This window comes from Lissotriton vulgaris, chromosome 6, assembly GCF_964263255.1.
Source record: "Lissotriton vulgaris chromosome 6, aLisVul1.2, whole genome shotgun sequence".
Classification (NCBI taxonomy): Eukaryota; Metazoa; Chordata; class Amphibia; order Caudata; family Salamandridae; genus Lissotriton; species Lissotriton vulgaris.
The window spans coordinates 933,534,394-933,559,486 of NC_141694.1; the positions used below are offsets into that span (position 1 = coordinate 933,534,394).

A 25,093-nucleotide genomic window follows, 5' to 3' on the forward strand; every position below is an offset into this window, starting at 1 on the left:
TAAAGGAAAGAAAGAGAGAACACACAAAAAACAAACAACCCATCCACCCCCCACCCTTCACCCCTGCATTAGACTATAAAGCCCCCCCAACTAGCAGTGTGCCTGTCGCCCCAAAAACTACTCTACGAAAAGCCCCTAGAGGAGAAAGGAGGCCAACCTATCCCCCTCCCGTTTCCCCCATTCATAGATAAAGGATAGCAGAAAAAGTCAAGTATTCTGTGACTGACTGCCTGAGCAGACTCATCATCCGAAAATGGCCCAAAGGGTCCTTTTACTCCTGAAGATCGGGGCCACCAGCCGCCCCCTCCGACTGTTCCTCGGGTGCGCCCCGACGCTGGGGCAAAGTGTCCAACCAGTCCCCGGCCGCTTCTGGCATGTCGAAGAACAATGCACGGCCATCATGTTTGATGTGTAGTTTCGCCGGGAACAGCATGGAGTAATTCATCCCCAGCTCACGCAGTCTACGTTTCACGCCTGTGAAACTTTGCCTTCGCTTCTGCACCGCTTGGGTGAAGTCTGGGAAAAAGTTAATGTCAGCATTTTGGAACTTCAGCGGCCCACCTCTCCTCGATGCCTGTAGGATAGCGTCCCTATCCCTAAAGTTGAACACCCTGGCGATGATGGGGCGCGGAGGAGCCCCCAGCTTCGGGCGGCCTCCGGGCAGTCTATGAGCTCGCTCCACCGAGAAGAACTTGCTGAGGCCGCCGTGGGTCAGATGGTTCTGGACCAAGTCCTCAACAAAGAGATCGGTGGCATCCTCCTCGGCCCCCTCTGGGACACCAACAATGCGGACGTTCTGGCGCCTGGCCTGTCCTTCAAAATCATCAAGCCTACGGGCAAACAGCGAGTTCGCAGCTTTTAGGTCGCGGATCTCCGATTGCAGGTCCGTTACGTCCGAGGTCAGGCTCGACGATTTTATGTCGAGTGACTTGACCCGGTCATTAGTCTTGCCGAGATCGGCTCTGATCAAATTGATCTCGATGGCCAGCGTGTCGACCTTGTGCGTCAGCACCTCATGTTGCTTGTGCATCTCTGCCTTGATGCCCGCAATGGCGCCCATGACGTCCCGGAGGGTTGGAGCCGAGTCGTCCGGCGACACATCCTGCTGCATGTCCTTAGGCCTCACGGTGACTCCGGGCGATTCCTTTGGGTGGGCGTAGCGATCGGAGTTGGTGGACTGAGAAAGAGATGTTTTTCTGCTGACCCGGGGTTTTCCTCTGTCTGAATCGCCTCTGCCAGCCATGTTGGGCAAGAAGCCCACTCAATCGGGAAGACCCCCTGGTCCTTGTCGGGGCCCCAAGTCGGCAGGCGGTAGCAGCCGCGTCCACTGCTCGGTCAGTACATCAGTCTCCAGAGTAACCCGGGTGGCACCTTGAGGTGGGGCAGTCGTTCACTCCTAGGACCACCACCGCGGAGCAGCGCCGCAGTCGCCCATGTAAGCCCGGGCACTGATGGCGTCGTCGTCCCCAATCTTCAACACGGTGTAACTCCCCCTGGGGGTCTCGGATCTTCAATCGGAAAACGAGTCCTGCATCAGCAGCAGTTCAACAACATGTTCCCACTACCGTGGGACAGGATAGACGACAGGATTAATTCGGAGGATCGGAGGGTCTTCGGAGCTCCGAGCTCACGCGGCCATCTTGGTTGCCCGCGAAGCTCCTCCTCCAGTCAGCATTTTCTTGGGGAGAAGTCACCTTGGAACTCTCCACAATTTTAAAAAGTACATTGGTCCACCCACAAATGATTTGCATTGTAACTATGATCTGTTATTGCCTATTTTTCTATATGCTCCGCATGTGACCCTCAAAGCCAGGCATTTCCTAAAATGCATTTCAGTAGGACGAAAATGTTGTGCCCATTTATCAAACAGTTCAAGCAGATGTGTTTCTTGTAACCTTCATCAAAATAATCCTATGATAAACACACCTTGTAACCAAAGGTTTTTTTCAGTTTCACACCCACATTTTAAGATTCTGTTGTGAACCACAATGTTATCCAAGGGTCAGGACACTCCTGGGAATGGTTTACCCCTAAGATACTACTACTCAGTTATATGGTTGGCTATTTTGAGTCTGCAACCCAGCCTCCACAAGATAAAATGGAAGTTTGTAAGAAAAGGTGTGGGAAAGGTTTGACACCATGAAGAGAGCCTATGAGGTCAGTAAAAAACAAGATGGTTTTAGGTGTTTCAGACCATATCAGGGTCTGATGGCATAACTCTACTGATGGCATCTACAGGCTAAGTTAGGCTAATATTTGGAATACTGCAAGACAGAAGAATGCAGATATAGTATATGAATTTATTAACAGTGGAACGTTTAATAATAATTGTTCCAAGTAAGTAATACATTTATAATTAATTATGTTTTCATTTTGCAATTACTTTTTGGGTTAATTGAGCAACCTGTGTCTTATTTCCTAGAGTATGCATGTTGAATGTCAAAATTCAGATGTTTAATTCTTGTATTTTGCAGGAATTGCGCGAGAAGAATTGGCAAGCTATGGAAGCTTTAGGTCTAGCAGAAAAAAACACTGCAGAAAAAGTGGCCTCCTGTAAAAAGGCTCAGGTGTGTGCTTTTTCCATTCTATCTTTTAATAGACTTTTGAAAATCATTTACTGTAAACTCCTAACAGTTACTACATAATTACTGTCATTAGTTTTTTTCCCATTATTAGTAAAGTTATTCTGAATATTATTTTTGAGTAATGTTTGGAGGAACACCTAACATAGCAATGCCGGTATTTTTAGCATGTTTAGTAGTGTTTTTCGAAAGGCATGACTTTCTTAGGTATCAAGTAATTTATACTAGAGTATATGGGGAATGCACTGGCATTCTAGCAGTTGCTCTCACTGGGTAGGGATTTTTCTGCCTCACCGTAAGTTAACACATGTGGTGAGAGGTCTCTCAATGGGACTACATGCTTAATGCCCCCTGTCAACTACAGCACATAACTCCATCTTGTTATATTCCCCACCCCCTAAAGCCATTTGACCTTCTTCTTCCAGATTCCATGGAGCCCACATAGCCACAGAAGGAAACAAATCATTCTAGAGTGTTGGCTGTAACGTAATATAACCCCTTACACTACGTAGATCCAATTTAAACTTAAATAAATGTGTGAGATCATTAAGGAGGGTGCACATGAGGTCAGGGTACTTAGTATGCAGAGGTTCTGTTTGTGACCCTCATCTCACAATCTCAAATGGCATGTGGTATAACGCTTAACTGCTGTGGAAAGCAGGTAAATCCAGTCATAGGAGAAGCTCCCCACCCTCCGAAAGGCGCAGATACCATAGCCTTTGATGCTGTGGGGATCACCCAGGTATCAAAGCATACTTTTGTGTGCTCCTTTCCAGGCTAGTGCTCTCTGTTGGAAGAGGGTGCTTGAGGTGAACATGCAAAGTGTAATATCACTATGTCTAACTGTACCAGATTAGTTTGTCATAATTTGCAGCACATTTCTGTTAACCCAATTAATTCTGGTAGTGTAAGAAGTAGTTCACCTCAACTAAACCAGCTGTGCTGCTGATCCAAATTTCATTGGGCTGTAAATGAAAATTGGACTTGTGTATGGGGTCCCTGATGATATGAGGTAATCTGGTAACCTTAAATGTGCCGTTTGCTGTTCGAATTTGCATGGGATACCATGCACCTTTTGCATGCAAGTAACTTGCAGAGCTCATATTCTCTTTACTTTTTTGGTGAAGAAGGAATCACTCAATCTGCTGCATCTTGATCATGTGGTGCACTTAATGAAAATGAGGGTTGACACTTTTGGCAGTTTTCAGGAGTCACCCATTCGATCTGACATCAGTTCCTTACTTCATGCTACAGTAGATGCCGATCCACAGATACCCAGGTCATAAATCCACTTTTTCTTGAACTTTTACAGGATTTTTTCTGAAAAAAATTGTTTCAGTGTGCAAGGGAAGGTTGCCCAATAAAGTGGGTTTGAGTTTTGTGGGGAATGTCCCAGACAATGTCTTTTTCTGATCCCCACTTGGTCGGTCTGTGGTGCACAAGGTTGTTCCACCACTCCATGGCCTGCAGCAACTGTGTCCAGATGCACCCCAAAGCCAGCTCTATGTTGGTTGAAGTCACTAGGGGATAATCTGATCCACTGCCCAAAGCGCTTCCCACCACAAGGCCAAGCCTTGGGGTAAGTCCAAGAAAATGAAGTCCAAGCCTCTCTCGATGCAGTCAATCCACTCTAAGTCCCCATAGAAGATGCAAGGACGTAATTTTGTCTTGAGGTGCAGCTCCTGAAGTTCTTCTGCTGAGCCTGTTCCTGCCACAAGCTAGCCTGAATTACCTGGGCCTGGGGCAGCTCCACAGATTGTGGAGTTCCATAAGGTGATGCTTCACTTATTCATGAAGCCGGCCCTTCATAGTGTGCCTCTGGGCCTCATGTAACCGAGAGGCCATCCTACTGTGCTTCTGCCTGCAGGGCCTCCCCTAACCAGTTGGGCCCTCTGGATCCACGTCCAAATCTGTATCGACTACTGCCATGACCCTGTACTCCATATCGCAGATATAGAATGCCTGTTTAGGTCATTGACGGCTTACCAATAGTGCTGTCTCACACAGATTTATATATTAATATAACAACTGTCCAGTGAGACTCGTTAAAAAGTGGCACCTTCTTATGTGTCTTAAAAGGAACCCAGAGTTATCCAGACTTATTCCTCAGACCAAAATTAGATTAAAAAAAAGACAAAAGGCAGGACTGATATAGATTGCCTCTTGTAATGTTTTACAATCAAGTGTACCAATCGACAAAATAAGTGACCATAGAGCAGATGATGCAGTGCTCCAATGCTGATTATATAAACAAAGAGCTTAGATAAGACATTGTACAATTCCCAGTGGTTCTATGCATTGATTGTCAGTGTGAAATCCCTTGAAGTTAAATTATACCTAACAACCAATAGCGAGGGTTTGCAAATGCTTCTACCCTGTGTAACTGTTAAGTTCTCTTCAGGAAATAGTCATCGGACTACAAGGCCTATCCCAGTCAAACGTTTCAGTGCTGGAGTGTTTTCTTTAAGAACCAGTACCAATCCTCTTCATACGAAACACAGCAAAGCTAGTTCCATAGAGATCAAGCCAGGACCAATATTGAGGCAAAAGTGCCCAAATTGTAATTTCAGTCTTTTCTTCCAGAAGATTGCAGGGAAGCTAATTTCACTCTATTAGGCACCATTATTTAAAGTGTGGAGAGAGAGAGTCTGACTCGGAGACAGTGCTGTGCTGACCCCATCTGACACTGCACCTGACAACTCTTATCGATCCAGGCAATCCATTTGATACCTATATTGTCCCTCTGCCCTATGGGAGGGTTCAGTTTCTTCCCAACACATATGGCATGGACCCTGACAGCGAATGCTACAGTGCATTTGACAATATTGCCCAACCATAACCAAATACCAATTAGTAGGATGACTTTCAAGACGCTAGTGGCCTACCCATGTCTACAGACACTGTCATTTTCTCTCCTCCAGTGCTTACTTCTGAAGAGTGCATCATTTGCGATGGTGATGAGCTTGACCTCCAGCTTCCCACTTATTGTTAAAGACCATCATCCTGATCAAATTCCTTCAGCAAGGCTGGACTTTCTAAGCCTCTCCTCTAGTTTAACAAACCTTTTACTGACACACTTATAGTCACAAGGGCCAGGTCCTTTCCAGGGCCCCCGGTCAAGCGACTCATCGCCCATCACTCTGCACACGAGGGCCCAAACCTTCTCACTCAATAACCTACTCTTGAGTGTCTGGTGGTTCAGGCTTCACTTGGTTAAATGAACCCTTATGCGTTCTCTCGGCTCTTTCCCATAGGGAGTCGAAAATGATTGCCACATTTGGACGCAAAATGTTCTCGTTCTCAAGCCTTGCTTGCATTCAGTAAATACCACATGTCCTCTGGGGCACTACACCCATGGCTTATTGAATTTGTGGCCCAGATTCCTCCGGTTGTTCCCGAGGAAGCCCGGCACATTATTTCCCAATCCATGCAGGGTGGCTGTGATGCAAGCAAGTTTGTTATTTGTTGTAGCCTTGAATACAACCAACTCATTAGGCAGAGCCATTGGTACCAATGTTGCCATCCAAAGGCATGCATGGATCCGGTCCACACTGTTTTCTACTGATATCTAGTGCAGCCTCTTGGGCATGGCATTTGACAGTCCATGACTTTTTGGGGACAAGGCTGATTCTGCGCTTGAGTGGTTCACAGACAGTAGGCACCAGTAAGTTACCTGGGCTTGTCCACAGCACCATTTCCAATGCCTTTTCATTTTCACTATTTAGGTGGCTTCGGTAGGAGCTTCCAGTACTGTCAGCCACCACCTTGGGTACAGCAGACATCTTAGCCCTTTTGTGGCTGAGGTTCCCACATTCTATGTGGGCACTGGGGCAGTGTGCATTCCAGTCAATCACGCATCTTGCTGCTAGAGCGCTAAACTTCTATAGTGTGTTCTTAGAGACACACATCCACTTTGTAGGCGGCAGGATTAAGCCTTTTCTGCTAGAGTGACAGGGCATCATTGCAGGCAAGTGGGTGTTCTAGATAGTTTAGCAGTGTTTAACAATTTCATTGCTGGACCCCCTCACCTTCCCCCACGTCTTTGCTGAGATCCCCATTACAGTTGACGGAGGACCATCTGGCCTTTTATTGACACAGTACAGTCTCTTTTAGCCAAAGGTGCCAGGGAGAGGGTGCCTATACCAGAGGGGGGCTTTGTTGATTTCTGTTAATTTCAAAGTCAAAGTAATATTTATTTAGACTAGGGGTGGGCGTAATTTGCCTAGTCGCACTACGCAAAGCGCTGCGAAATGGCAAAAAATCTCCGCGAGCACGCAAAAGTTCAATGAACACACAGAATTACTTGTTCCGCCCAATCACAATACTTTTATCCTGTTCGCGAAGGCTGTTTGCGTTCTCGGGGAGAAATATCTTGTGAACACTCATTTTGATAGTGCGAACAAGCAACAAACTCCGTGAAGTCACAGATCGTGGAATTTTTGGCAATTCCGCGTTCTCCGCGCAACGTGAAATTACCCAAATTCCACAAGTGGAACGTAATTTACCGCCCAGGCCTAATTTAGACCATCGGTCCTAAAACATAAAAATAATGGGACATTTCTGTCTTTCCATAATACAATATTATAATTATGTGTACACAGTAAAACATGCAATACCATAATAAATAAATATTTCCTTTCCTAATCTATCCTGTTATCTTAAAATGAATTTAATAAAATCCCGGTTTTATATACACTAAAACCTTTTTTAGCCTCAAACATGAATCTCCCCAGTGCACATGCAATATCCAAATAGATCATTTCTGTTAGCAATTCTGCTGCCTGTGCACGGTTCTTTAAACCATATTTTATAAATACTTGTAAAAATAATTTCCGTGTTTCAAGGACCTTAAGACAATCTACCAATAAGCGCAAAATATTGCATTTCTTACTAAACTACAGGTGCAATTTCCTTCTGGCTCCATCATAACCACTTTTATTCTGTTGCTATAACCAGGGTTAATTCCCATTTGTAGTCTTAAAATTGAATTCCTCAGATAGCGGTTAGGTAGTATATCTATATATGGGAACTGTTGATTAGATTTCCAAGATTTAATAAAAAAAACACAATTTCTTTCCCTCCAGGTACTTGCAATCCTAGTTTTGTGACATTTCTTTGCCCAACACCCTCCATTCTCGTCTTGCGACGTCAGTTTGCAAGTCCTGCGGATTCAGTTTAACTCCTAGTTCCCTGTATACTGTTTCTATCATTTTCTTAAACCTTAGTGCTCATTTCAATTAGCGCTGCAAGATTTCCCTTTTGCACCATTCTGTTATTTTTTGCTGCTCCCCATTTCCCAAGCATTTCCAAAACCTTATTAATGCCATACGTATCATTACTTCCCAAGATACCATTCCTGTTTCAATTCTTACTGCCTGAATCATAGATGATCTAGGTAGGTATAATAATTGTTTTAATACATTTTCCCTTTTCAATATCCGATCTTCTTTTACCACTCATGTACAGTACTTCAGCTCCATATTGCAACTGAGGCTGTATCATGGCCATATATGCATTTAAGACCCGTTTATCTGACTTTTCTCCATACTTCCTATTAAACTTTTTCAACACACTAACTGAGGCCAGGGCTCGTATCCTTAACATATTTAGATGAGTTTCCCATTTTAGGGATCTTTCAAACCATATCCCCAAGTATTTATACTCATTCACTTCTTCCACTTAGTAGAGCCAAGAAACCAACTAGATTCTTTCTTTTCTTTTTTTTAATCTAAATTCACAACTAATTTTTTCTGATTGCACTATTCGTTAAACTTCATCAGCTTCCTCTTCAGACCTATCTGTTCGATCTAAAATTGCCAGATCGTCTGCATAGAGTAAGCAAGCAATGTGTTTCCTATCCCATGTTAGGGCTAGCACCTTTTACCTTCTTTAGTATAGTTGGTAAATCGGCCGTGAACAAGGAAAAAAGCAAGGGGGCCGAGACACACCCTTGTCTAAGCCCATTTTCTATTGGTATTTTCTCTGGTAATGTCTCCTCTATGTCCAGGATAACCTGCGCCCAATTATTCATACGGCACTCTGGTATGACGACCAGAAGATCCTTGGGCATGTTAACCGCTATCAACATCTCCCACAACCGCGGTATGACGACCAGAAGATCCTTGGACATGTTAACCGCTATCAACATCTCCCACAACCGGTTGTGTCAACCAGGTAAAACGCAGCCCAAAAATCGATAAAGCAACTGAACAACATTCCCCCTTGCTCCACTGACTTTCGTGCTATGGACCAAAGGGAGTAGCAATGGTCTATTGTAAAGGGCCCCTTTTTGAAACCCCCCTGTTCTGGGGGTATCACTTGGTTGACCTCTGTCCATTCTCTTAGTTTTTCTAAGATAACTTTAGAAAATACCTTCTCTCCTTTCATCCAAAAGGTTAATAAACCTATAGTTTTGGGACATTTTTACGTCTCCACGCTTGTGGATCAGCCTAATGATCACACCTTTCCAAGTCTGGGGCATCTTCCTTGTCTCTAGAATGGCGGAGAACATATTTGTAAAAACCTTTAACCACCAGTCTGATTTGGTCTTTATGATTTCTGCCGGGAGATTATCAGGACTGACTGCTCTAGTCCGTTTTAAATTTGCTATAATAAGTTTAACATTACTTTCTGAGAGTGACAGTGTGGTATCTGCCCCCATCTCTGGCCATATTGCAAGTTCCGTAGTTGCTTTCCATTCTCCTAAACTATATAATTCGCCCAAGTAACCTTTCCAATCTTCTTTCACTATATGATTCATAGTTGCCTGCATCTTTCCAGACCACTCCCTGATCAGTTTTGAAAACTTTCTTCCATCCTTAGTTTCTATTGCCTCCAAAAGGTTACACCAGTATTTCTCTTTATAATTTCTCTTCTGATCTCTTATGACCTTTTTGTTATACATTTTCTTTAATTTCTGTTGTTTAGTCACCGTATCTATATCGTACTTCTGCTACTGCTAATTTCTCCTACTGAAAAAAGAACAGAGGCCTTCACCTTGTTCCAGACCTTCACCCTCTCAATGCCTTCGTACATGAGTACACATTCAGGGTGCTTACCTAGGCCAAGGTCATGTCTGCCCACGATCCTGGAGACTAGATGGTAGTGTTGGACTTGAAGATGCCTAATGTCACATCCTTGTACTGCACACCCACAGACGCTAACTCCGGTTTACCGTGGGCCAGGAGCACTATTAAAATATGTGCTCCCATTTGTTCTCACCAGAGACCCATAGATAATCATGAAAGTAATGGAGATGGTCGTAGCTCATCTTCAGAAGCCTGGTTTCCCCCTTCCCTCGACAACTAGCTGTTGAAGGCGGGCTTGCTTCAGGCAGTCTCCACTCACCTCCAGTCTATGGTGGTCCTCCCAACATCCTTGGGGTTCACTATTAATGTGTCTAATTCACACCTGGCCACTTCTCAAATGCTCCCCCTCATCAAAGCATTCTGGACACGATGCAGTTTCAAGCCTATCCCCTGGAAGAGTCCAAGACATTCGGGCTGTGATCCAGATGATTCAGTCTAGGACCTGGATCTCAGTGAGGATGATTCTGAGGCTGCTGGGCCACCTCCATCGTGCTGCTCAAACATGTTTGGTATTGTATGCAGGCTTTGCAGTGGGATTTGAATTCCCATTGGCAACCGCACTAGGGGGACCTCTCAGATAAAGTGTAGATTTCTGAGAAGACTGCAAAGGATCTGCAGAGCTGACTGATGAACTGCAATTCAGTCTGTGACAAACCCCTGACCCTACCCCACCCAGACCTGACATTGGTGATTGATGCATCTCTTCTGGGCTGTGGCGTCCATCTGGGAGAGATGGAGCCAGAATCCTCTGATCTCCAGCAGAGGCTCTGCTCCATATCAACATGTTGGAATTGCAAGCTGTGTGCTTGGCATTGAAAGCCTTACTGCCAATTATTAAATGGGGGATGGTTCTGGTGCTCAAAGACCACACCAACCTGTGGTACTGCAAAAAGCATGGTGGGGTCATGGACCCTGTGCCAGTAGTACCCTGTGCCTCTGCATGTGGCAGGCCAGCTAGAGGATTTTCCTGGTGGTGCAATACCTGGTGGGGTCCTTGAATGCAACGGCAGACTAAATCAGGTGTTGATGTCTAGCAGATCATGAATGGCAGTTGCAGCCCAGAGGTATCTCAAAGTCTTTTCAGTGAATGAGGAGAACCGTGGCCCAATCTGTTCGCCAACACTGAGGACGTGCAATGGCAGCAGTTCTGCATCTTATAATTTTGAACTAGACTTTCGCTCAGAGACACATTCTACTTAGAGTACAACACTGGACTCCTCTACGCCTTCCTGTCTATACCACTAATGCCCCTAGTTCTGAAGAAGATCTGGAGCGAGTGGGCCCACATCATCCTAGTGGCTCTGGATTGGGCATGGAGTGTATGGTATCTCGAACTTCTGGGCATGAATATCTGTCCTCCTGTCCTGCTGCTCCTTCGAGGAGGATCTGTTGTTGAAACAGCAGGGCAGGTTGCTGAACCTGCACGCCCTCTGCCTCCATGCTCTTGACCTTCCTTTTGAGGTTATGAATGTCATCCTGGCAGCCAGGCGGACCTCTTCCAAATCTGTGTATTCCTGCAGTTGGGACAAGTTTATGGCCTGGCGCGCAACCAAACAGGCGGACCCACTTCATGCAAAACTGTCTGAGGTTTTGTTGTAAGTGTTGTTCCTAGCCCTGCGAGGCCATGCTTTGGGCACTGTTAAAGAGTTCTTGTTGGCTATTTTGGCCTTTTTACATTTGCCAGACTAGCCTTCTTTTTTTAAATCACCAGTAGTGATGCATTCCATGAAAGGATTACATTTGTTTACCCTTCACCTCTCTATATTCCCCAGCGGGACTTAAATTTAGTTTTGACCTTTCTCATATGTTCTCCATCTGAGCCTGTGCATTGCTGTCCTGTAAGGGTGCTCACTCTTAAGATAGTCTTTTTGATTGCCATAAAATAGGCATGGAGAGTGAGTGAATGTCAGGCCCTCTCTGTTACCCAATTGCTATCCAGATAAGCTGGTTATTCGGATTTGTGCATCCTTTTTGCCTAAGGTAGTGATTCCCTTTTGCGTCAGACAAAGTACCACTCTTCTGAATTTCTTTGCTCCATCTCACCCCTCTAAGGAGGAGAAAAGACTTAATCGGCTGGATCCTAAGAGGGCTCTCTGTTTCCTCAACAGTTAGACCAGAGAACACAGAGTGGACAATCCGCTCTTTGTTGGGTTTCACAGGAGCAGAGAAAGGAAAAGCGGTGCAAAAAGGAACCTTCTCTTGCGGGATCGTACTATGCATCAAGATTTGCTATGCATTTGTAAGGAAGCAGTGTCATCCAGGATTGTGGGCTACTGTGTTGGCATGCTGAGTAGCTGTCCTGGATATTTGTCAGGTTGGTACATGGACATTACTCCATACATTTACAAGGCACTACTGTCTGTACAGCAAAGTCTCTTACAACTGGCATTTTGCCTGTTTGGTTCTGCAGGACTTAAGTTTGAGCCAATTCTTAGACTCGCCTTTTCCGAGGTCCTGCCCTGGAATTAATTCTAAGGTGAAGACTCTGCAGATAGCAGTCTCTATCAGAACAACAAATTACTTCACTTCAAGTAGTGCTCTTTCTAATTGATACTCTATCTAACCCTCCCATCCTCCACTTTTAGTGAACTGGACTCTTTCACCTAAAAAGAGCCTAGTCTTCACACGGGTCACAACAAATTTAATTTTAGCTCTGTGTCTATGGGCACAGTAGTGTCAAGAAAGCAACTGTCGGCGATGATGGCTGGCGCTTATATATAGCTGCATGCTTCACATCTGGCACGGACAACGTCACTGTGGAGCCACAGGTGCCTCCACCCGGTGCTGGGGTACTGCTTCATAGTTTTCCAGATCTAGTCTGACACTTGAGGACCAACTCTAAGGTAAGGAATCTGCATTTAGAATAGACTCTACAAGAAAGAGCATTATCAACGCAACTTGTGAAGTACGTTAAGTGAGTAGGATGGCATACTAAATTATTTGCTAGATGTTGGATATGCTCACCCTTTGGAGGTCAAAAAAACTTCGTGTGATGGTAAGTAATAAATGTCAAATCTACGAAATGGTATATTTGTGATAGCTAGGGATACGTAAAAGATGTATGCAAACCTCGGAAAGAAATCCTGTGACCAGTGGAAAATAAAGCAGTACAGTGCACTTACGATAAGTAGGCTCCCTAATGAATCCATATTGTTGTGAGTTCTGTTGCTCCTGCATGGTTTCTCTATCCAAGGTACTCTTGCAGTGGCATTTACTACTCGTAGTGCAGCTAAAATCTAATTCAGGTCTCACAGGCCCTGTATATACGAATGTCTGTATGCAATTTAATGAATAGAAAATGTGAGAAAAGATTTTCTTGTGAGCTATTAACAAACATTATGGCAAAGCTACTAGTTCCACCTGCGCCAATGTGTGTTCATGCCTGCAAAAGAACAAAATAGTCTGTTAAGGCTGGCATATTTTCAGAGTTGTGCTAATATGACAAAATGTGCTTAACATTTTAGAAATTTACGCAGATATCAAAGTTGGAATGATCACTTGCTCCCCTGCCACAAGATTTCCATTCTTCATGCATCGTGAGATTTTCATGGAATGTAAAGCAATCAATTACAAAGGCATCTTGCCGCCACCACCCAATAAGTATTTGTTCTATCTGTAGTGTATTTCAAATTTATCTAAGTTAGTACTGCCACTTCTTGGGACTTAAAATGTAGCTCAATCCACCTGTTGGTCCCTAGTCCCTTTTCATATTGCCTCCTAGAGTGAAACACAGGACCATACCTTGTGTGGTAAAAGTTAAGTGTCCAACATTTGCCTTCCACATTGTCAATTCAATGAGTGACAGTTTTCATACATCTGCAGCACGATTGGGAGATCTTCAGGGGAAAAATAAATCTTGAATAATCAGGACATTCGGCAATTGTCAGTTGTCCTAACAGTTTCCACAAAATATAAAACGACTCCAGTTCTTGTCTGACATTCAGACCTTATTGGGAATATCAAACCCTTAAGCCTTCTACCAACATCTGGGAACTCTTTCTCACGGAATACTCTTAAACTTAACACGTTACTGAATGTTGGGAGATCTGCAGTGCCCTTGGTGTGTTAGAAGATAGAGTTCCTTATGCTAAAAGTGTTTATCCTGAAGCAACACCCCCTGAAACATTATCATTTTGCCTTTATGAAATTAATTAAAAGTTGAGAAGGCTGTGCATATATTCAAAATGTTTTAAAATATCTTGCCAATCATAATACAGTGTATTCTAAAATTACATATATATTTTTAGCCATGAAACCTATGTTTTGAGTTCGAACAAGTGGTGTACTGTTAAGATGCATCCTGTTTGTGTTCGAGATGACAAGTGCATATACATTTCATGAGACCTTTTTGTACAGAACAACTCCCAATTTGTATGGAATCAAACATTAAGAATGATTGCTTCCCATAGGCTTATTAAAAAAGAAAGAGTACAAATACACCTTCATCCTGACCTGATTGATAGTTCTACCTCTTGAAGCATCAATTTAAACATATGTTTGAGACATGTGAGCTGTCCTGCCATATAGTGTTGGGTCTGAATGTTTGCAAGTTGTTTTTCACTGAAGTCTTTCCAGTCACGAGGTAGGTCCTCCTTTCGGTGATAGTGCGCATGGGCCTCGACTCCATTGTTAGATTGTATTTTTCTGCCATCGGGTTCAAACGCGAATTGATGTGCTCCGGTTTGCTCAGGTTCCCCTTTATGTGCAATCCACTTACCCTCTACGGTATTGTTTTCGATCATTTATTCACCTTCTCCGGGTATCGTATTGACTACAAAAGCTCTTTTTGATTGGGAAACTCTTGAAAGGCCCTCTGGCCTACCCGCGTCGGTCCTCCTCGTAGTCGATGGAATGGACTTAATTTAAATTCTGCCCTCGGTGCCACGCAAAGTTCCCGCGCACTGACTCACACTAAGTGTACAACTTGCGCTTATCTCCAGAGCACAGCGAACAGGACTGTGACGGGTGTAAATCATCCCATTAGAAAAAAACACTCTGCGACCGTCGGGCTTGACGACGCGACATCCAGACCCAACACACTGGATTCATTCCGAACCTCTTCCAAGAAGATTCTGAACAAGAGACCGGCAATGCACTAGGGGGCTGAGGATGAATAGAAGGATCCTATATCTGTCTCTGATGTGGGCAAAGACATTCCACAAGGACAGCATATTGTGAGTACCCAAACTCCTCTGCCGCAAAATCCTACTCAGCCCAAGAAAAATGCTCCGGTCCCACCTCTGCCTTTGGGCCATGATCAGCACTGAGAAAATGTTTCCAGCACCCCTCCTTCTGGCTTGGCACCGAAACACACGCTAAAGCCTTCTGGCTCGGGATTGAGTCGTCCACACTGGCACCGAACCGAAACCTTCAGGGTCGAAACAGAAACCAGTCTCAGCCCCAATTCCATTGACAGCAAAACCATCTCCAGAACCAAAAACCTCCGCACTGAAGACACCAGCACCGAAAACTTTGGCACCGAAACTTAAAGATGCTCTGATACCACCAAAGGAACATCGTTTCGATGTCCCGCTTGCAAAACAGGACCCGAAACAAAAGACACTGGATATATTGCTACCAAATTGCCACATAAACGCAAGTCTGAGTCAGAGGACACTTATCACATTCCTTTAAAAAGGAAACATGTTGGTACTAACCTTTCTTCTCCTCCTCCTCCTCCTCCTCCTCCTCCTCCTCCTCCTCCTCCTCCTCCTCCTCCTCCTCCTCCTCCATCTCCATCATAACCTCCTTCCCCAGAAACACAGCATTTGCTAATTACTCCTACTAATTCGCAACCACCACATACACCTGTTGATCACGATGATTGGGGCGATGATCCTTCACCTGTAGACCCCTGGAAGGATTAGAATACAGACTCTCCCACAGATAATTATCCTGCCCTTTATCTTACTAAACCTTCTCCACCAGATGACAACGTAGGTTACATAGAGCTATTAAGCAGAGCTGCTGAATATCATGGGGTACAATTACATAAATATTCCCTAGAGGAGGAATTCCTTTTTGAAACCCTTAGTACTTCCCAAAGACCCACACACACACCCCATGCTCAAAGGTATGTGGATGACATATTTGAGGATCCTGTTCATGCAAGTATTCTCACCCCCAGGAGAGACAAAAAATAGAAACCTGCACCATCAGACCCAGTTTTCATCAAGGGTCAGCTACCATTAGACTCTTTAGTAGTTTCTAATGCCGTAAACGGGCCAATTCTCAGACATCAGGAGATGCTCCACCTCTGGACAAAGAGTCTAAGCTGATAGATGCCTCTGGAAAGAGAGTAGCCTCCCAAGCTGCAAATTACTGGCAAATTGCAAATACCCAAGCACTTATAGCCAGGTACGATAGGTCGCATTGGGACAAATTGGAGCAACTTCTCCAATAACTGCCTGATGAGCATAAGTCCAAAGCCCAAGACCTAGTGCAAAAGAGAAAACTCATCTCTAATTCTTCCCTTAGGTGTGCCTTAGATGTGGCTGACACTGAGGCTCGAGCCGGTAATACCAGTGTGTTACTAAGAAGACCTGCATGGTTAAGAATTTCAGGTTTTACACCAGAAGTTCAAGCTTCTATTCTTAATTTGACACCATTTGACAAACAGCACCTCTTTGGTGCTGTAGTAGACACGTCCTTGGAGAAGATGAAGAAGTACACAGACGTAGCAAAATCTATGGGAGCTCTACAGTCGCCTTCAAGTCGTGGTTCCTTTAGGCGCACCTTATAACTTGGGGGGTCCAAGAATATCTCTTCAGACTCTGCCTCTATTCTGCCTCTACACCGTACAAAGGCAATAATCAGCCCTCTGCTTTCAAGGTTTTCTTTTGAGGAGGCAACCATGGCAAAGGTAGAGGTTCCAACAAGCGTACCTTCCCCACAAATAACAAACCGTGACTTGCCTATACTTCCCCGATCATTTAACACCTGTCAGGGGGACGTCTTTCACAATTCCTAGCCGTCTGACAATTCAATAACTACATTCAAATGGGTGCTAGGAAGTATCCGTTCTGGGTATTTCCTGGAGCTTACCAACAACCCTCCTAACATTCCTCCACGTTCACACAAAATGTCACCAAGCCATTCACACCTCCTCAAACAAGAGGTTCAGTCTCTCCTTTTCAAGGTAGCCATAGAGTTCGACCACTACAATATCGGGGGTTGGGCGCATGCTCCATGTACTTTCCCAGACCCCAAAACGACTGTTCTCTCAGACCTATTTTAGACCTCAGAGAATTAAATCTTCACATACAATCACATTATTTTCATATGGTGATGCTTCAACAAGTTCTCCCACTTCTACAGCAGGGCGACTTTATGTCTACTCTAGACTTAAAGGATGTCTATTTCCACATTCCAATGCATCCTGCTCATCGCAAATTTCTCAGTTTTGTGGTAGCGGGGCAGTATTACCAGTTCAAAGTACTCCCTTTTGAAGTTGCCACTGCTCCCAGAGTATTTAGAAAATGTCTAGCAATAGTCGCTGCTCACCTACGAAGGTAACACATTCATGTCTTGCCGTACTTGGACAACTGGCACATCAAAGCTAATACGTACCTAAAGTTTCTCCAGCATTCTCACTTAATACTGTAGTTGCTGTACCAACTGGGGTTTACAGTCAGTGTTAAAGTTGCATCTTAAACCTTCCAACACTCAAAACTATCTAGGAGCCAATTTAAATGCTCAAAGAGCTCTAGCTTTCCCCAGTGCAGCCATAATTCACAATATTCAGACTCTAATTATTCAGCTTCAGCCCACTCACTCACTACCAGCTCGAGTGTATATGCAGCTGCTGGGAATGATGGCCTCTTGCATCATGATTGTTCCCCATGCCAGAATTAACATGCGCCCCCTCAGGAATGCTTAGCAAGTCAGTGGAACCAGTCGCAGGGTCTCTTAACCGATCTAGTGTTGGTAAGCGGCCGTACTCTTCGCTCTCTGCAGTTGTGGAACTCACTCAAAATTTGTCAAAAGGACTGCCCTTCATAGATCCTGTTCCACAGACATTACTAACAGTAGACGCGCCGCTCACTGGTTGTGGATCTCATCTCCAGAATCCTACATTTCAAGGCTTATGGAGTCAAAAGCAAAAAGCTCTTCAATAAATCATCTAGAGCTGCTAGCAGTGTTTCTAGTGCTCAAAGCCTTTCAAATTCACCTTGTAGACAAAGCTGTCCTAGTCTGCACTGACAACATGACAGCTATGTATTATATACAAAAACAGGAGTGGGTACTCTCTCCAACTGTCACACCTAGCTCAAGACATTTGGAAATGGGCCATACACCACAAAATCTATCTCCTAGCAGAACTCTTCCCAGGAGTAGACAATCAGATTGCCGACCTTCTCAGCAGACAGAGGCAGCAAATCCACGAGTGGAAACGTCACCCTCAAGTTCTCCTCTCATACTTTCAAAGTTGGGTGTTTCCTCAAATAGATCTTTTCGCCACACAAAAAAACATGAAATGCCCAAGCTTTGCCTCCAGGTATCGACACCCACTCTCCAAATGCAATGCTCTATGGATGAACTGGTCATGGATATTTGCCTACGCTTTTCCGACTCTCCCACTCATTCCATGAATGGTTAGGAACCTCAGGCAAACATCCCTCACACTGATTTTAGTAGCTCCCACATTGGCCCGTCAAACTTTGTTCACGACCCTGTTGGCGCTATAAGTAGTTCCATATCAAAAGCTGTATCCCACATCCAATCTCCTCACACAGAGCCCTGGAGAAATTAGGCACCCAGATCCCAAAGAACTTAACCTAGCGATCGAGCTCCTGAAGTCAGTTTGGTTATCTTAAACTTCCACCAGAGTGTATGAATATTATTAGAAAAGCCAGAAAACCTACTATAAGAGATTATTATGCAGCTAAATGGAAGCGTTTTGTTATCTATTGTAATCATAACAACACCAATCCCCTTGATGCTTTCATACAAAATATCATATGCTATTTTTTACACTTGCAGCAGTCAGAATTAGCTTACACTTCTATCAGCTTACATCTCGCTGCGTATCTACAAAACAGGCAACACTTCTCTCTCTTTAGAGTACCATTTATCAAAGCTTTTATGGAAGGGCTAAAAAGAGTTATACCACCAAGACCTCCACCTGCCCCAGTGTGGAATCCTAACATAGTCCTCACACAATTAATGGGCCCACCCTTTGAGCCCATGCATAAATGTGAACTGCTATTTCTCTAGTCGAAAATCGTTTAACTCATTGCAGTTACTTCACTATGGAGAGTGGGTGAGCTGCAGGCACTAACCATAGGAGAACCTTTTTTCCAGCTTCATAAAGACAAAAAGGTTCTTCATATCAACCCTAAATTTCTACTTAAAGTCGTTTCTGCCTTTCACATCAATCAATCGGTTGAGTTATCTGTGTTCTTTCCTCAACCAGATTCAGTGGCAGAATGAGCTCTACACGCTTTAGATGTTAGAAGAACCCTCTTCTATTACTTAGAAAGAGAAAAGTCATTTTGTAAGACTAAACAACTATTTGTTGCTTTTGCTCCACCTCACAAGGGCAATACTATACCCAAATTGGGTATTGCTAGATGGATTGCTAAATGTATTCAGAATTGTTATGCAAAAGCAAAGAGAACTTTAACAATACCCCCTAGAGCGCATTCCACTCCTCGCAAAATATGAGCTACTATTGCTTTCCTAGGAAGCATATCCATCGTTGACATTTGTAAGGCTGCAACATGGTCAATACCACACACATTCACCAAACATTATTTTGTAGATGTGTTAGCAAGGCAACAAGCTAATGTGGGCCAGCCAGTACTTAGAACACTTTTTCAGACAACTGCAACAGCTACAGGTTAGCCACCGCTTTGGGAGAATACTGCTGTTTAATCTATGCAAAACTTGTGATCTACAGCTCACATTCCTCGAACGGATAATGTTACTTACCCAGTAAGCATCTCTTCTTGGCATGTAGAGCTGTAGATTCACATGCGCCCACCCACCTCCCCGGGTACCTATACCTGTTGCAGTTCTCTCTTACTTTATATACATACGCATGGACATCTCTAGTCTACTCTTACTAACTCCATTTTCACCCTCTGCGGGAAAACAATCTAAATATAGAGTCGATGCCCATGCGCACGATCATCGAAAGGAGGCTCGAAAGCCTTCTTCGAAGAAAAACAACTTGCAAACATCCAGAATCAACACTAGATGGCAGGAGTATGCAAAGCTTGTGAATCTACAGCTCTACATGCCAAGAACAGATACTTACTGGGTAAGTAACATTATCCTTATCACAACCATCCATATCGCCTTTCTGGAACTCCAATGTTTGTGAATTCTAGTATTTAAAATTGCTGTTATGACTTGCGCAATTCAAAATATATTTTAATATCCCTTTTCATTCTTGACAATCTGTCTTTCAGGAAGACACAGAACAGCAGCTTTGTGCTCTACAGTCTAAGACAAAGGAGACCTTACTTTCACTGTTTCCACAAATTTCTCTGGTATCGGAGCAGGTAAGACTTATTTGTTATGGGTTTTCAAATGCTAATGTACATCGCTTTCTGCAAGATCTATGTAATAATTGATGTCATGGCGAGTGGAGGGTTTTCTTGTGTATGGGAATCTATGCGCACTTGTATTCTTCTTTTAAAAGCATACAATTGTGTAACTTATCCCTTACTTTATTTTCAAATGATTCACAAGTGCACCATTCTTACAGGTTGAATCAGTAAAAAAGGCAGGAAGTGCATTCCCATTTTGCCAAATGGTGCTGAGAAGTTGAATAAGGGAGAGGGGGTTCACAATCTGTTACTTTATACCAAGTCAACCTGATCTCCTTGAAAGATATACTAACCTTCAGAACCAAACTATAATGTCCATATATTTTGGGGGTTATTAATCTCTTCTACTTCACAGTGCCTTCATTATTCCTATACCTAAAGCCCTTTCGATACAGTCATGATTGAAGTTTAATAAAACACTGTCCTCTCCAGTATTGGGTGTAAAGCATTCTATTACTTATTAACCTTTATAAGTGCAAAATCTGTAAAGTTTTTAGGTCAAATACTCTGCTTGACCGGATTCTTTTATGTCCTTTAGTGGAATAACCCAGAGCTCTTTACAGACTCATTCCTCATCTTCAGCAATTGGCAGTTGATCACAATAACACAATCTGATTTGGTTTCAATACAAGAACGCCTTGGAATTGGACACCTGTTCTGTACTGTTCTGCTCAACCATCTGAAATACAATGCCTAATTATAAAGCACAAAAATGACAAACTGTATCCTGCCACTGCCTAAACTAAAAATGAGATTTCATGTTGAGGAACTGCTCATGTAAGAAACAGCCAGACCTACAGTGCCTTCGAAACCTAGGCAGAGTGTTTTGTAGCTCTAAATTTGAAGGCAGTGAGTTCCAGGACTTTGCTACCACCACTGAAAAGCCTCAACCTCCCATCTGAGTTTGGTAAATCCTAGAAACCAGCAGAGGTAAGTGACAGCCAATCTCATGCAATGGATAAGAAAATAGTGGTGAAATCTATCTTGCAGACATTGAGGATCCTTTCAATGAAAAGCTTTGAATACCATATACATAGTCGTGTTCTCAATCTATTTAGATATAGGCAGCCAGTAAAGGGTTTTTAATGTGTGGGATGCAGAGGAGCACTTGGGTAGGTAAAGCCAAGTAGACTGCGTAATTTTGAATCTGCTGAATTTGATGTAATAAAAGAAGTCAAAAATAGAGTTGCAATAGTTGAGCCACCTCAAAAATCTAATTAAATTCAACCCAGTGGGAGATACCTTGCTCGCAATGACTGAGCAAATTCAGTTCTTTGTTGATTTAAACCTCAGGGTCACAAATGTCAGGCACAGGGGATGGAGAAGGTCCCGGTTCTAGCCAGAACCAAGGTTTTTAAATTCAATCATCAGTATTTGTCTTTTTTGTTGTTTGTTTTATAGTTTTATATAGCGCAAGCTCGACCCGAAGTTTCAGGTATCGGAGCAATTTACATGAGCACCAGTTTAATTACATGTGGACACTTTCATTTTTGTTAAGCACTGGGGATATTAAATGTTTTGCCCAGAATCACAGGATGTTGAGCGTCATTGCCAAGACTCGAACCCAGTTCCCCTGCTTCAAGGTCGACTGCTCAAGCCCTAAAGCTACACACTCTCCCAAAATGTAGTTGTTTTTGATCCTTTGACACCACCAATTTTCATCAGTATAACAGGCAAACTTCAGCCCATAGGAGCGGATTAGTCCTGCCAGGGGTTTATAGATTAAAATTCAAATGAGTTGGATTTAAAGCTGTTCCCTGAGGGACACCTTGAGCCTTTATCTTAAAGACTGATGGAAAGCTTCCACCTGTACATCTTGGGATCTCTCGGATATATAAGACTCTACTATGGCTCGAGAATTTATCTCTAACCCAGCTTACCCTAGCCATTCCAGTATCTGGGAATAGGAGACTGTGCCAAAGGCTGTGAAGAGATCCATTCGCACCAAAACTGAGTAGCATGCTTCTCCGCCTAGTAGCCTCGGGTATTTCAGAACAGAGATTGAAGTTGCCCCAGTGCAATGGCCAGGCCAAAAACCTCTGAAAAACCAGGCCAAAGATCCAGTTCTTTGTTAAAAAAGGACGAGTGACCGATATTAGCTGCCACTCCAGGGCCATAGGACCGCGATCTGTAGAGATGAATGAGATATCAGTCTTTAATTACCCACTAGCCTTGGACTGGCATTAGGCTTTTCTTACAGAGGTAATAATACAGTTTGTTTCCAGTTTTTAGTCCCTTTTGCTAACTCCAAAGATTCATTACAGAGTTCTAAAGAGCCTAATTAATCAATCTGTAACCGTCCATTATGGTTTGAGGAAGGTAAGCATCCTTTCTGTGGGCCGAAAGATTTTTTTTCTTCATTAAATTGCCCAATTCAGCAAAGGTAATAGGATTGAAGGGGGATAGTTTCTGTTCATCCCCCCTCAATAGGGTCTGTTAAATTAGAATTTCACTCACGCAGCCTAACTGCCTAAAGAGGGGCTCCCGTCCTCGGGGACGATAAAAAAAAATATTCTTTATTGGAGGGGGCTGTATGTGCCCCCCTCTCAAGGAGCCAATCAAACATACTTTATTTTGCATTATTTCTAAATGCAGTCTAGGTCTATTCAACCCAGCCCTGACTCATCCAGACTCTCTGGAGCCAATGCACATCCTCAGCCCCTGTCCATCCAAAACCAGACAGTCAATTCACAAACACAGCAGAGGCACACAGGATGGCTAAGCAAGAAAATACCTACTTTCCAAAGTGGTATTTTCAAACCCAGAACATAAAAATCATCCTTGCAAAAAGATGCATTTTTACATTCTGAGGCCAGGCATACTAAACTCCATTTTTCTATCTTGTCACAATGGAAAATTATGCTTATACGATATTGTATGTAAAATTCCCATTCTTTCCTATGGGACAGGTGGCGTTAGTGGTGAAAAACAAAATACACTGTAATTTACAATCGGGACATGTCACACATACCCGTACATGTCCTACATTTAACATACACAGCACCCTGCCCACAGTGGTACCTTGAGCCTCTCTCATGGGTGACTTATATGTAAGAAAAGGGAGGATTAGGGCCTGGCAACTGGGTGCACTGGTCAGGTCAACATAGCAGATATAAACTGCATGCAGACCCTGCATTGGTAGGTCAGAGATACCTTTTCAGGGCTGCTCATGTGGGTGGCACAATCCGTGCTGCTGGCCCAATAGTAGCATTTGATTTACAGACCCTGGCACACTCACTGCACTTTACCATGGGCTTACCAGTAAATTAAATATGCCAATTATGGAAACACCAATCCATAATAATTTACACCAGGAGCACTTGCACTTTAAAACTGAATAGCAGTGCGAAAATGCACAGACACTAAACCAGCAAAAACAGAGTAAAAACCGGGAGGTCAGAAAGCAAAAAGATGGTAAACAAGCCAAAAGATGCCAAGTCTTACAGTCACACAGCCTCTTATATCCATACAGTTACTCACACACCCACTTATTCACCCATACAGTTACTCACACACCCACTTATTCACCTATACAGGTACTCCCATATCCACTCACACACCTCTACAGCCACTCAAACACATAAAATATGTTAGAAATAGTATCACTCATTAGTAGTACACCCGCACATTCACCCAGTCACGGACCCACTTAGACACTCATACACCTACTGGACGCTCAAGCGTCCAGTGGCATACCCACTCAAACAGTAACACACCTACTCACAGACCCACTCAGACACATACACGCACTCGCAGACCCATTCACAGAACCACCCACACACCCCTTACAGCCCCATTCATATCCTGTCACACCCATTTACAAACCTACTCCGACACTCACACGCCCACTGAGACACTCATGCACTCATTCACACACTCACTATCAAAGTTAGTGGTTACATTTAGGAAATAGAATTAAACCTTAGGAAATTTAATTGAAAAAACAAAGATTACAGAGAAGTCCTAGTTAGTAAATAGAGTTAAAAAAGTAGAAATTCACTGGGGGAAAAACAAAGGTTGCAAGGATGTCCTAGTTAGGAAATAGAATTTAAAACCACCTTAGACATTCACTGAAAAAAATGGTTACAGGAACTTTAAAGTTAGGCTCACATTTCACTCATAAAAAAACATGACAATTTACCAGTTATAGTTACCTGAGTTAACTGGAACTTTTGCCCCCACAATGCACTGCCTATGACCTCACATATTCGATCACTCATGACCTGGTCTGTTACATTGCTGATTACATCATCCACAGAACCACTCCCACTCAACTTCATACACCCACTCACACACCCACTCACACAGCCAATCACACACACACACACACACACACACTCTCATCCATAGACCAACTCACACATCCACTCACTGATACAGCTACTTATACAGCTAGTCTCTCAGCCATACAGGCACTCACACTGCCACACACTCACCCACACAACCACACACTCACCCACACAACTAATCACACACCTACTTACTCATCCCAATAGCTACTCTTACACCCACACACTCACCCATACAGAATCTCAACAGAGCCACTCACACACCCATTCAACCACTTATGTAACCATTCTCACATCCATACAACCACTCCCATTTACTCAAAACATATACATATATATATAAATGTGTGTGTATATGTGTGTGTGCGTGTGTGTGTGTGTGTATATATATATATATATATATATATATATATATTTTATTTTTTTTCACAGAAAAAAACTTAGGTTTCAGGGGCGTTCTAGTTAGTTGGACATTTCACTCATACAAAACTAGTGAAATTCCCCTGTTATAGTTAGTTCAGCCAACTATAACAGCCCACCAGGTACCTCCAGTAAGCGCCACAGAGCTGTATTGCAGA

At 43.5% G+C, this 25,093-nt stretch overlaps 1 protein-coding gene across 7 annotated transcripts in view; it reads left to right on the forward strand.

Moving 5' to 3' along the window:
- The window catches only part of RRBP1 (ribosome binding protein 1), a 331,988-nt gene that overhangs the window by 217,130 nt on the left and 89,765 nt on the right, over positions 1 to 25,093 (forward strand). For all 7 annotated transcript variants that reach the window (XM_086926921.1, XM_086926923.1, XM_086926925.1 and 4 more), the window contains exons 20-21: positions 2,475 to 2,567; positions 20,086 to 20,178. In XM_086926921.1, coding sequence (XP_086783047.1) covers positions 2,475 to 2,567; positions 20,086 to 20,178 — 186 coding nt within the window. The remainder of the gene's footprint in view (positions 1 to 2,474; positions 2,568 to 20,085; positions 20,179 to 25,093) is intronic.